General features: G+C 28.4%; 1 protein-coding gene and 1 pseudogene across 6 annotated transcripts in view; one reads left to right on the forward strand and one right to left on the reverse strand.

Moving 5' to 3' along the window:
* Nucleotides 1-13,844, forward strand: part of LOC145271308 (phytanoyl-CoA dioxygenase, peroxisomal-like) — a 475,348-nt gene that overhangs the window by 258,612 nt on the left and 202,892 nt on the right. For all 6 annotated transcript variants that reach the window (XM_080126931.1, XM_080126985.1, XM_080126883.1 and 3 more), the window contains 2 exons: nucleotides 366-534; nucleotides 6,288-6,369. In XM_080126931.1, coding sequence (XP_079983057.1) covers nucleotides 366-534; nucleotides 6,288-6,369 — 251 coding nt within the window. The remainder of the gene's footprint in view (nucleotides 1-365; nucleotides 535-6,287; nucleotides 6,370-13,844) is intronic.
* LOC145283790 (5S ribosomal RNA) lies at nucleotides 12,680-12,796 on the reverse strand (annotated as a pseudogene).

Raw genomic sequence — 13,844 nt, forward strand, 5'->3', positions numbered from 1 at the left:
TAATTTCTTTCAGAAATACATACTTTTCTGTAGCATATAATCAAATTTTCATTTGTTTTCAGCAAAACAACATTGTTGATAACTATCATTTACTTTTTGAAAATTACGTGATCTGATTAATAATGATTAATAAATAACTACCTAAGAAATCATTCAATAATATTTTTCTTAACACTCTTTTACATCAGGCAACACTAAGGAATGGGTTGTGCTAGTTTAAAATATACAGACAAAAAAAAAATGTTGGAAACAAATTTTTATTAATTCAGCCTTGTGTCATGTATAATATTAATAAATGTCTAACTTATAATTATGTGTATAAAAAAATGTGAATTTTTCTTTCTTTTTGTTTTTTAATTATTTAGAGAGAGATTTCGTGAGGTGTGCATCGGAGAAGTAGAAACCCAAGAAATGGATATTATGTATGACGTTGCCATAGAAAGGTCCGAGTACATTCCAGGAAAGAAAGCGGTTTCTAAAATTCAAGGTTTTCAGTCAGATGAAATACTTTTTGAATACTGTACTTTGCCACAGGTAATACATATTATGTGAAGGAATTGTCTCACATTCGTCACACTTTAGTTAATCTATATTTTGTTAAAGAAGTTCTATTTTATTAATAGCTTAAACATGTTGATTAGTTAATATGTTTCATTTTATAATTTGTTATGGAATTTACAAAATTTACTGATATTGTTTTGCAATATGCGTATGGAGTTTCAACCATTTAATCATTGTATACTTGAATACACGATTTTACACGATTACAGATGCAGTACACCCTTTGAAAGATAACCTTGATAGAGCAATCCCATATTTTATCAGCATTAGGCTTTGTTAGACTGGAAACACTCGGATTTTAATGTAGCTTTGTTGAAAGGATGAACAAAAATTGTTTGAAATTTCTAGGAGATTACTGAATTTGACGAAATACACCTGATGAAGGTCAGAGTTTACATCAACCAAAATGTTGTGAAAATAATACTCAAGATGAGAACAGTACTCCAACTAATCCAAATAATCTAAATTTTCAATCCTCATCACAAAAATTCAGAAACAAAAATAAGATTGTGATTTACCTACTCCAGACAATTTCTGAGAAACTCAATCTCCATCTTTGTTCATTTATTATATGAATAATTTTGTATATATTAAAAAATGCAAATATATTTTGTTCATTTATTATACAAATAATTTTGTGTATATTTAAAAATGCAAATATATTTTCTTCATTTAATTCATTAATAATTTTGTATATATTAAAAAATGCAAATATATTTTGTTCATTTAATTCATGAATAATTTTGTATATATTTAAAAATGTAAATATATTTTGTTCATTTAATATATGAATAATTTTGTATATATTAAAAAATGCAAATATATCTTATTCATTTAATTCATGAATAATTTTGTATATATTAAAAAATGCAAATATACCTTATTCATTTAATTCATGAATGCAAATATATTTTGTTCATTTACTATATTAATAATTTTGTATATATTAAAAAATGCAAATATATTTTGTTCATTTAATTCATGAATAATTTTGTATATATTAAAAAATGCAAATATATTTTCTTCATTTAATATATGAATAATTTTGTATATATTAAAAAATGCAAATATATCTTATTTAATTCATGAATAATTTTGTATATATTAAAAAATGCAAATATACCTTATTCATTTAATTCATGAATAATTTTGTATATATTAAAAAATGTAAATATATTTTGTTCATTTATTATATAAATAATTTTGTATATATTAAAAAATGCAAATATATTTTGTTCATTTATCATAGTAATAATTTTGTATATATTAAAAAATGCAAATATATTTTGTTCATTTACTATATTAATAATTTTGTATATATTAAAAAATGCAAATATATTTTGTTCATTTAATTCATGAATAATTTTGTATATATTAAAAAATGCAAATATATTTTCTTCATTTAATATATGAATAATTTTGTATATATTAAAAAATGCAAATATATCTTATTTAATTCATGAATAATTTTGTATATATTAAAAAATGCAAATATACCTTATTCATTTAATTCATGAATAATTTTGTATATATTAAAAAATGCAAATATATCTTATTCATTTAATTCATGAATAATTTTGTATATATTAAAAAATGCAAATATACCTTATTCATTTAATTCATGAATAATTTTGTATATATTAAAAAATGTAAATATATTTTGTTCATTTATTATATAAATAATTTTGTATATATTAAAAAATGCAAATATACCTTATTCATTTAATTCATGAATAATTTTGTATATATTAAAAAATGCAAATATATTTTCTTCATTTAATATATGAATAATTTTGTATATATTAAAAAATGCAAATATATCTTATTTAATTCATGAATAATTTTGTATATAGTAAAAAATGCAAATATACCTTATTCATTTAATTCATGAATAATTTTGTATATATTAAAAAATGCAAATATATCTTATTCATTTAATTCATGAATAATTTTGTATATAGTAAAAAATGCAAATATACCTTATTCATTTAATTCATGAATAATTTTGTATATATTAAAAAATGTAAATATATTTTGTTCATTTATTATATAAATAATTTTGTATATATTAAAAAATGCAAATATATCTTATTTAATTCATGAATAATTTTGTATATATTAAAAAATGCAAATATACCTTATTCATTTAATATATGAATAATTTTGTATATATTAAAAAATGTAAATATATTTTGTTCATTTATTATATAAATAATTTTGTATATATTTAAAAATGTAAATATATTTTGTTCATTTATCATAGTAATAATTTTGTATATATTAAAAAATGCAAATATATTTTCTTCATTTAATATATGAATAATTTTGTATATATTTAAAAATGCAAATATATTTTCTTCATTTAATTCATTAATAATTTTGTATATATTAAAAAATGCAAATATATCTTATTCATTTAATTCATGAATAATTTTGTATATATTAAAAAATGCAAATATACCTTATTCATTTAATTCATGAATGCAAATATATTTTGTTCATTTACTATATTAATAATTTTGTATATATTAAAAAATGCAAATATATTTTGTTCATTTAATTCATGAATAATTTTGTATATATTAAAAAATGCAAATATATTTTCTTCATTTAATATATGAATAATTTTGTATATATTAAAAAATGCAAATATATCTTATTTAATTCATGAATAATTTTGTATATATTAAAAAATGCAAATATACCTTATTCATTTAATTCATGAATAATTTTGTATATATTAAAAAATGTAAATATATTTTGTTCATTTATTATATAAATAATTTTGTATATATTTAAAAATGCAAATATATTTTGTTCATTTATCATAGTAATAATTTTGTATATATTAAAAAATGCAAATATATTTTGTTCATTTACTATATTAATAATTTTGTATATATTAAAAAATGCAAATATATTTTGTTCATTTAATTCATGAATAATTTTGTATATATTAAAAAATGCAAATATATTTTCTTCATTTAATATATGAATAATTTTGTATATATTAAAAAATGCATATATATCTTATTTAATTCATGAATAATTTTGTATATATTAAAAAATGCAAATATACCTTATTCATTTAATTCATGAATAATTTTGTATATATTAATAAATGCAAATATATTTTGTTCATTTACTATATTAATAATTTTGTATATATTAAAAAATGCAAATATATTTTGTTCATTTAATATATGAATAATTTTGTATATATTAAAAAATGCAAATATATCTTATTTAATTCATGAATAATTTTGTATATATTAAAAAATGCAAATATACCTTATTCATTTAATTCATGAATAATTTTGTATATATTAAAAAATGCAAATATATCTTATTCATTTAATTCATGAATAATTTTGTATATATTAAAAAATGCAAATATACCTTATTCATTTAATTCATGAATAATTTTGTATATATTAAAAAATGTAAATATATTTTGTTCATTTATTATATAAATAATTTTGTATATATTAAAAAATGCAAATATACCTTATTCATTTAATTCATGAATAATTTTGTATATATTAAAAAATGCAAATATATTTTCTTCATTTAATATATGAATAATTTTGTATATATTAAAAAATGCAAATATATCTTATTTAATTCATGAATAATTTTGTATATAGTAAAAAATGCAAATATACCTTATTCATTTAATTCATGAATAATTTTGTATATATTAAAAAATGCAAATATATCTTATTCATTTAATTCATGAATAATTTTGTATATATTAAAAAATGCAAATATACCTTATTCATTTAATTCATGAATAATTTTGTATATATTAAAAAATGTAAATATATTTTGTTCATTTATTATATAAATAATTTTGTATATATTAAAAAATGCAAATATACCTTATTCATTTAATTCATGAATAATTTTGTATATATTAAAAAATGCAAATATACCTTATTCATTTAATATATGAATAATTTTGTATATATTAAAAAATGCAAATATACCTTATTCATTTAATATATGAATAATTTTGTATATATTAAAAAATGTAAATATATTTAGTTCATTTATTATATAAATAATTTTGTATATATTTAAAAATGCAAATATATTTTGTTCATTTATCATAGTAATAATTTTGTATATATTAAAAAATGCAAATATATTTTCTTCATTTAATATATGAATAATTTTGTATATATTAAAAAATGCAAATATATCTTATTTAATTCATGAATAATTTTGTATATATTAAAAAATGCAAATATATTTTCTTCATTTAATATATGAATAATTTTGTATATATTAAAAAATGAAAATATATTTTCTTCATTTAATATATGAATAATTTTTTATATATTAAAAAATGCAAATATATTTTCTTCATTTAATATATGAATAATTTTGTATATATTAAAAAATGCAAATATATCTTATTTAATTCATGAATAATTTTGTATATATTAAAAAATGCAAATATACCTTATTCATTTAATTCATGAATAATTTTGTATATATTAAAAAAGGCAAATATATTTTGTTCATTTAATTCATGAATAATTTTGTATATATTAAAAAATGCAAATATACCTTATTCATTTAATTAATGAATAATTTTGTATATATTAAAAAATGCAAATATATCTTATTTAATTCATGAATAATTTTGTATATATTAAAAAATGCAAATATATCTTATTCATTTAATTCATGAATAATTTTGTATATATTAAAAAATGTAAATATATTTTGTTCATTTATTATATAAATAATTTTGTATATATTTAAAAATGCAAATATATTTTGTTCATTTATCATAGTAATAATTTTGTATATATTAAAAAATGCAAATATATTTTGTTCATTTACTATATTAATAATTTTGTATATATTAAAAAATGCAAATATATTTTCTTCATTTAATATATTAATAATTTTGTATATATTAAAAAATGCAAATATATCTTATTTAATTCATGAATAATTTTGTATATATTAAAAAATGCAAATATACCTTATTCATTTAATTCATGAATAATTTTGTATATATTAAAAAATGTAAATATATTTTGTTCATTTATTATATAAATAATTTTGTATATATTAAAAAATGCAAATATATTTTGTTCATTTATCATAGTAATAATTTTGTATATATTTAAAAATGCAAATATATTTTGTTCATTTACTATATTAATAATTTTGTATATATTTAAAAATGCAAATATATTTTGTTCATTTAATTCATGAATAATTTTGTATATATTAAAAAATGCAAATATACCTTATTCATTTAATTCATGAATAATTTTGTATATATTAAAAAATGTAAATATATTTTGTTCATTTATTATATAAATAATTTTGTATATATTTAAAAATGCAAATATATTTTGTTCATTTATCATAGTAATAATTTTGTATATATTAAAAAATGCAAATATATTTTGTTCATTTACTATATTAATAATTTTGTATATATTAAAAAATGCAAATATATTTTGTTCATTTAATTCATGAATAATTTTGTATATATTAAAAAATGCAAATATATTTTGTTCATTTAATTCATGAATAATTTTGTATATATTAAAAAATGCAAATATATTTTGTTTATTTAATTCATGAATAATTTTGTATATATTTAAAAATGTAAATATATTTTGTTCATTTAATATATGAATAATTTTGTATATATTAAAAAATGCAAATATATTTTGTTCATTTATTATATCTTTCAGATTGTCAATTATGTTGAAAGTATTATTGGTCAAAATATCATGGCTATGCATACTATGTTTATAAATAAGCCTCCTGATTCAGGTAAAAAGTTATACATTATTTATCAACATTATTTGTTCTTGTTTTTGTATGAACAGATTTCTTTGTGAGAACTCTTTGGCCTAACATTCACAGATAACATTAATTGGAACAAATACATTGATGACATTGCCAAAGCTGCTGCAAAAAACATGGGCTCTTTCACTACTGTGTTAGAAAATTACTCACACCAGAGAGTATCCTATATTTTTGCCAGGTTAAAATTTGCCCATGCATGAAGTATTATTGCCACATCTGAGCTGGTGCACCAACCATTAGTCCCTCACTGTTAGTCAGTGTCCTAACGCATCTTAAATCTAGTAAGTCCTGCACCATTGGCCAAACTACAACCTCTGCCCCATCGTTGTACCTGTTTTACAAGTACTTAAATAGAATATGCTCTGATAAACTCATAACATTCATGCTCCCTTAATGTATCAGGTTGACAAGAAAGTTCTTGCATTTTTTAACTTTTAAATTCAGCTGAACATATCTTAGCTGAAACAAAAATTTATTTATCAAAATAAGCCCCATCAGAATCAACACACTTTTGCCAATGCAAAAAAATGTCAGTAACATAAAAATCTTACATTCTGGTGACGATGAAGATGCTGAAAGTGTTTTTGATATCACTTAGGTTTTTGAAGCATTTCATTTCTCATGCAGAAAGTTGTCGAGATCCTAGAAAAAGTAGTAATCAATAGGTGAGAGGTCTGAAGAGGTAGTTTTGAAGCCCAATTCATTCAAGTTGTCATGAAGGAGAATTAGGCCTTTTCTGTTGACTAATGCTGGTTTTTGTTGAAGTTTCTGATGCGTCTCATCCATTTGTTGATAGTACTTGCCATGATAGTTTCACCTGCATTCAAAAAACTGTAATGGATGAGACCAGTCGCAGACCACCAAACAGTCAGCATGACACTCTTTTGGTGCAACTCTGGCTTCCAGAAGTGTTGTGGAACTTCGTCAGCATCTAACTACTGAGCTGAGCATCGCCAGTTGTCGTAAAGACCCCACTTTTCACCATAATTCACAAACCAGTCAAGAAACGGGTCGTTCTTGTTACGTAAAAAAAGGGAAGATAACACTTCATAACAGCATTTCTTTTGGTTGTCGTTCAATTCGTGAGGCACCCATTTATCAAGTTTTTTGTCTTTTCAATCTCTCTGAAGTGGTTGGAAATCATTGTATACGTTATGTCTAATTCAGAAGCAAGTTCCTGAACAGTTGTGCATGGATTGGCTTCGACTAAGGCTCTTAATTGATCATTTTCAACATCTGATGACTGAACACTATGTTTATTATTTTCAAGACTCTCATTGCCACTATGAAATTTCTTTAACCACCATTGTGCTTTGAGTTTAGTAGTGATTCCTGGGCCAAATGCTTCATTGATATTGCAGCAGCTTTTCAGCCTAGCTTGAATTGAAATAAGAAAATTGTGAGAATTTTCCTTTTTTTCTTCTTATATTCAACGTTTTTAAAAGACATAATTGTTTTAAAACGATTGTAATTTAAATGATTAGTTAGAGTGAAAAATGCGATTTAAAATGATATATAAAGTAAAGGTATTATATGAAAACTTATTTGAAATCAAAATCTAAAATTCTGCAAGAACTTTCTTCTCAGCTTAATGCATACTTTCAACAAACCCCACAAGCAGCAAGATTCCACTCTTTCACTGTTGATGTCCCTAGATGCCAAAAAGCCTTCTCTTATTAGTTTTTTCCTTTGGACAGCTAGACTTTGGAATTCCTTCCCTGTTTCCTGCTTTTCTAACTGTACTAACCTGGAGAAGTTTAAATATACTGTGAACAGACATCTCATTGCTCAACTCCCTAGAGTCCTTTATTAGATATGATCTCAAATAAAAGCTCTATATGTCCAAGGAGCAGTGGCAATATGCCTTGTTTGGGGTAAAACAAAGGGTAAGAAAAAAGTTATTAATGGAAACCTGAAGCAGTCATAAACATTGACATTTCTTTCCTCTGGTACAAAGCAGATCTAGCGAAGTTGTTTAGTCTCCTGATGACCAATCAGATTCCTGGGTATATTAATTTCGATTGGACCTTTTATGACACTCCATTCAGAGTCCTTTGGAGAACTGCAGAGCAGACAGAGTTTCCAGGCAGCCATGGACAAAGACGTTAATCCTTCCTTCTGCCCCTCTCAACTAGATACTAAGCAAAGGCTATCTTTATCTGAAGATATACAGTTCCAAGAAAATACTAGGTTGGCAGTATTTTGCGCGAACAGTTGGCAGAGTTGGTCGAAATTTTCTGTTTCTATGTCTATCCTTGTAGCCATGTCACTAGTAAGGGTGCTGGAGGTAAACGTTTTGTCTGGGCTGACGTTATCCGCCTGATAGTCAGGGACCCGAACCTTGGATTAACCACTAAGGAGGCTGTCCTATCAGCAGGTGCAAAGTACTGGGGCTGCTGTATTGCCATTTGGTGAATGGAATCTGGACCATGCAGTAGCTTCTGGTGGGGCCTCTCGATGCCATACTAGTGGGTAATTGTTACGGCTTTACCTTATCATTTGCTACAAAAAAAAAAAAATTCTTCGTTTCTTTTTCTCTCTTAGTTTCCCCTCTCTGTCCTGCTCTAAGTAAATCTGACGACCTAGTCCACAAATTCCAAAATTTCATCATGCCAAGTTTCAAGAAAAAATACACGATTAAACCCGGTTCTCCAACTTCCAACGTAGACCCCTACTACCATGTCTCCTTCTCCAACATCAGGGGTCTTCGTTCTAACCTTCCAGAGGTTGAAACCCAATTACAGGAGACTAAACCAGACCTTTTATTTTTAAGTGAAACTGGCATTGGACAGGCTATTTCCCTAGATGAGTTTGCAATTACAGGATACTCTAACTTAACTTCTAAATCTGACCTCCAAGATCGCCATGGGCATGGAATATGTGCCTATATTAAAGATAGCTTTCCATGTGGGAGGGACATCTCCAGGGAAGATCCTAACTTACCCTATATGTGCTTCCGGGTTGCTTTAGCTCACACTACTGCATTTATATTTACTCTATCGCCCTCACAACAGCGGAGTTACTATCTTTCAAAGCATATCTGAGAAAATTGACCAAGTCCTTTCTACTTATCCTTCAGCTAACATTCACGTATGTGGAGACTTCAATGTTCACAACGTCGAATGGTTGACCCACTCAAACAAGACCGATGATGAGGGGAGGTTCTGTCATGATTTCTCCATTGCCTATGACCTCACTCAGATTGTTCAGGAACCTACCCGTGTGCCCGATAATGACGGCCAGTATGCGAGCCTACTAGACCTTTTTCTCACAACTTGCCCAGAACTATGTTCAGTTTCTGTTCTGTCGCCTCTTGGATCTTCCGACCACTCTGTTGTATCAATTAAGATAAAAATGAAATGTAATAAGTCCCCAGACGTACCTCTTCATCGTACAGTATATCGATACACTAAGGCTGACTGGGATAGCTTCCGTACATTTATATCTGATCTACCTCTGCATTCCATGTTTAAAAAGGATGTGTCCTCTATAGTATTAGACCTGACTGAATGGTTAATTGTAGGTATTGACCATTTCATACCCTCTAAAAAGTTTCAGCAAAAACCTAACAGCCAGCCATGGTTCTCTCCAGAATGTGCTGCTGCCATTGCGCACAGAAATCACTTTTTCCACTGCTTCAAACGTAATAGATGTATGGAAACTAAAGCCGTTTTCAGGACTGCCAGCAACCATTGTAAGAAAGTAATAAGGAACGCAAGAGAGTTGTATGCTCAATCTGTTAAGACCAAAGTAGCTGAGCAGCAGCTTGGTTCCCACCAGTTTTGGCAAATAGCAAACATAATCCTGAACAGAAGCGTGTGCTCCATCCCAACTATTATCAATGGACCTGAGGTAATCTCGTCAGCATCAGACAAAGCCAAACTCTTTGTCAAGAACTTTGCAGCTAATTCTACCCTTTGCGACCAAGACTGCCAACCCCCAATATTTCCTCCTGTATCAGAAAACACACTATGTGATATATGTATATCTGTACGTGATGTTGCGAAGCTAATCAAAAACCTTGATTCGAGTAAAGCAACTGGCCCTGATGGTATTCCAATTATAGTACTCAAAAAACTTCAAGCTGAACTAGCGCCCATACTTACAAAACTGTTTAAACGTTGTCTTAAGGAGAATAGTTTCCCATCTCCCTGGAAAATCTCATCAGTATGCCCTGTATTTAAGAATTCAGGTGATCGCTCATCCCCCTCTCAGTACAGGCCAATAAGTCTCCTGTGCGTCATGAGTAAGTTGCTAGAATCTGTGTTAAATACAGAAGTAATCAACCATCTCAACAAAAATAACCTTCTTAGTGATACTCAATATGGTTTCCGTTCTGCTAGATCTACAGCAGATGTCCTTACAGTTATATCGCATAGGATTAGCAAATCTCTCGACGGTGGCAATCTTTCTAGGGCAATTGCTCTTGACATATCTAAAGCCTTTGATAGGGTATGGCATAAAGGTTTACTTCATAAGATCGCTAGCTATGGTATAGCTGGAAAAGTCTTCTCAATTATTAAATCATTTCTTTCTGATAGGTTCATAAGAGTAGTAGTTGAGGGGCAAAAATCAGAAGCTCACAGTATTAATGCCGGTGTCCCTCAGGGATCCATCCTGGGCCCAACTCTTTTCCTGATCTACATTAATGATCTTCCAAATCATATCCTTACATCATTTGTAGACATTTATGCTGACGACACTACCATTTATGGTACCACATCTAAGATAGTAAACGACCAAGTTCTCTCTAATTCTCTCTCCTCTGATCTTGAGCACGTAGTACAATGGGGAAAGGAGTGGCTGGTTACTTTTAATGCATCTAAAACCAAGCTTCTCTCTTTACATCATCAACATTCTAATCCACATTTGTCATCAATTGAAATGAATGGCTCTCGTCTTCAGGAGGCCTCAAGTTTTGACAAGCTTCTGGGCTTGACCATTACTCCTGATCTTAAATGGAACACGTATATCAAATCTGTTGCCGAGGCCGCTGGAAAAATGGTGGGATCTTTCTATCGATCCGGTAGATATCTCACTGCTGATGCTATTCTCTATCTATATAAGAGCCAGGTACGTCCAAGGATGGAATACTGTTGCCACATCTGGGCAGGAGCTGCTAGAAAGGACTTGTCCTGCCTTGATAGAGTTCAAAATAGACTTCGTAGCCTCGTAGGAGATGTCCTTTTCTCCTCCTCGCAACCTCTATCTCACAGAAGAGATGTTGCGAGTTTGTCTCTGATGTATCGTTATTTTCATGGAAAGTGTTCAACTGAGCTTCAATCTATGGTCCCCCCTCGCCAAACTTTCACAAGAAACACTCGTCTAGCTGTAAACACTATCAATAATTTCCCCCACCTTTTATCTGTGCCTAAACCTAAACGTAGATTCCATGAACAAAGCTTCTTTCTTAGAACTGCACGCCTGTGGAATTGTCTTCCGTTTTCCTGCTTTCCGGCTGACTACAATATGGTTGTGTTCAAGTCTAAAGTAAATAAGTTCTTGATGAGCCGTTCCATATAAGTTATCAAATTTACCAAATTTTCATTACTAATGATTACTATATTGACCAATTTCTACTGTACACTCTTTAACCCTTATCCTTGAGTGGCCTCTGGGCCTTGATAATGTGGTGATGCCTTTGTAAAAAAAAAAAAAAAAAAAAAAAAAAAAAATTCTATTCTTAACTACTGGCAACCTACAGCCATCATTCAAAAAATATAGTTTGTTTATATTCTTTGGCGATTTTTTTGTTATAGATTTTGTTATTGTCGTCTTACAGTTTATGCTAAGATTGGCTTCTATAGACCTTTTATTTCCATTCTCCTCAGTAATTGTGTTTAATAATTGTTAGAGGAAGTTATTCAATACGGTTATTGCATGAAAAGGATGACTAAAGGAAAACTTGTATCCTGGTGCTTCCTGACACAAACGCACCATACATTAAAACTTTGTTTTTTCCTTTAACCTTTGCAAAACTTAATCGTGTCCTACAAAGCCAAAAACAACAGTAACATCCCCTCCCCCCTTTTGCTTCATGAGGGAAGAGAGACAAAAAAAATAAATTGTTATCACACATGACAGTAGGGGTAGGGCTCCTTCAGTCTTTAACAGACTATGGATACCCATGAAGAGGTGCCTGCACATGAAATTTTTGTGTCGGGAGGGGCGCAATCTCCAACCACGCCTCTCCTGAGTTGCATTGTTAAATACCAGTGGCAAATGAAGTGTATGTACAGGATGACTGGAAACAAATGCTGAGATAAGCGGAGAGCACATACAGCACCTAGAATTCCCAAATGGTCACCCATCTGGTACTAACCAGGCTCAACATTGCTTAACTTTGGTGATCTGACAAGAACCGGTGTGTCAATGCGATTATGTCGTATTATGCAGTACGATTGCAATAACCGTCAAATCAACTGGATAATAAATGGAAATTGGATAATGTCATATACACAACTCAACACAGACTCAAACAATTCCATCTACATGCTCTGGCATGGTCCTGAACAATTTCATGCATGTGATTTGACACGATCCTGAACAACTCCGTCGATTTGAACCTGAACAACTATGTCAAAACTACCCAACACGAGCCCGAATAACTATCAAAACGACTCCAAATGACATGTTACCAGAGCAACCTTGACAGTTACTCTCTGAATTATTTTGGTATCAGCTTTTTACCGCTCTTGGATGAACTCATTTTCTCAATAGGTCCAACGCTGACACACAATTCTTGAGTGCTTCCATGCATGCTTATCACATTCTTCCCTGATCTCGAGATCGTACAAATGACAATGTTAGGCAGACTGCTTTTTCATGGTACTTTGCATTAATGGTACAGGCTACGGAACTTCCTCAGTGGCACTTTTGTCTGTTGCATCATCAAACTATTCCTGCTCTGGATCCTTGGGTGCATCATTCTCTGAGGAGCTTTCTTCATGTGGTATTTCATATAACAGTGAGGTTTCATCATCTGAGGAGGTAATTTCATCATGGATGCTAGGTGCACATCATTTATGTGGCGTTGTGTTCCATTAATTGAGACTGAGTGTTGGTTGGTTATTGATTGTCGTCACTTTACCCATGCTGAACTGCATCTTCTCACCCAAATAGCATCTCCCTCCTTGTACGGATTAGCAACTGCATTGTTGGGTACCACCACTTCATTGGTACCCTTTACATGGATCGTATATGCATACAGTACATTCACAGGTGCAGTTGTAGCCATCTTGTCATCATTCAGCATAACATTGTACCAGTACACTGCCTCCAAGGTCGTGCACTGTATTCTTGCTGCAATACGCTTTTTTGTTCGATGGGACCTCTCGATTATTCCGTTTCCCAATGGTATGCTCCGAAATTGTGTGAACTCAGCAAATATCTTCCAACAAAATGCTGTGCCATTATCAGTGAGCAACTCAATTAATGGC

Source organism: Euprymna scolopes, chromosome 1, assembly GCF_053919585.1.
Source record: "Euprymna scolopes isolate OS-2025 chromosome 1, ASM5391958v1, whole genome shotgun sequence".
NCBI lineage: Eukaryota > Metazoa > Mollusca > Cephalopoda > Sepiida > Sepiolidae > Euprymna > Euprymna scolopes.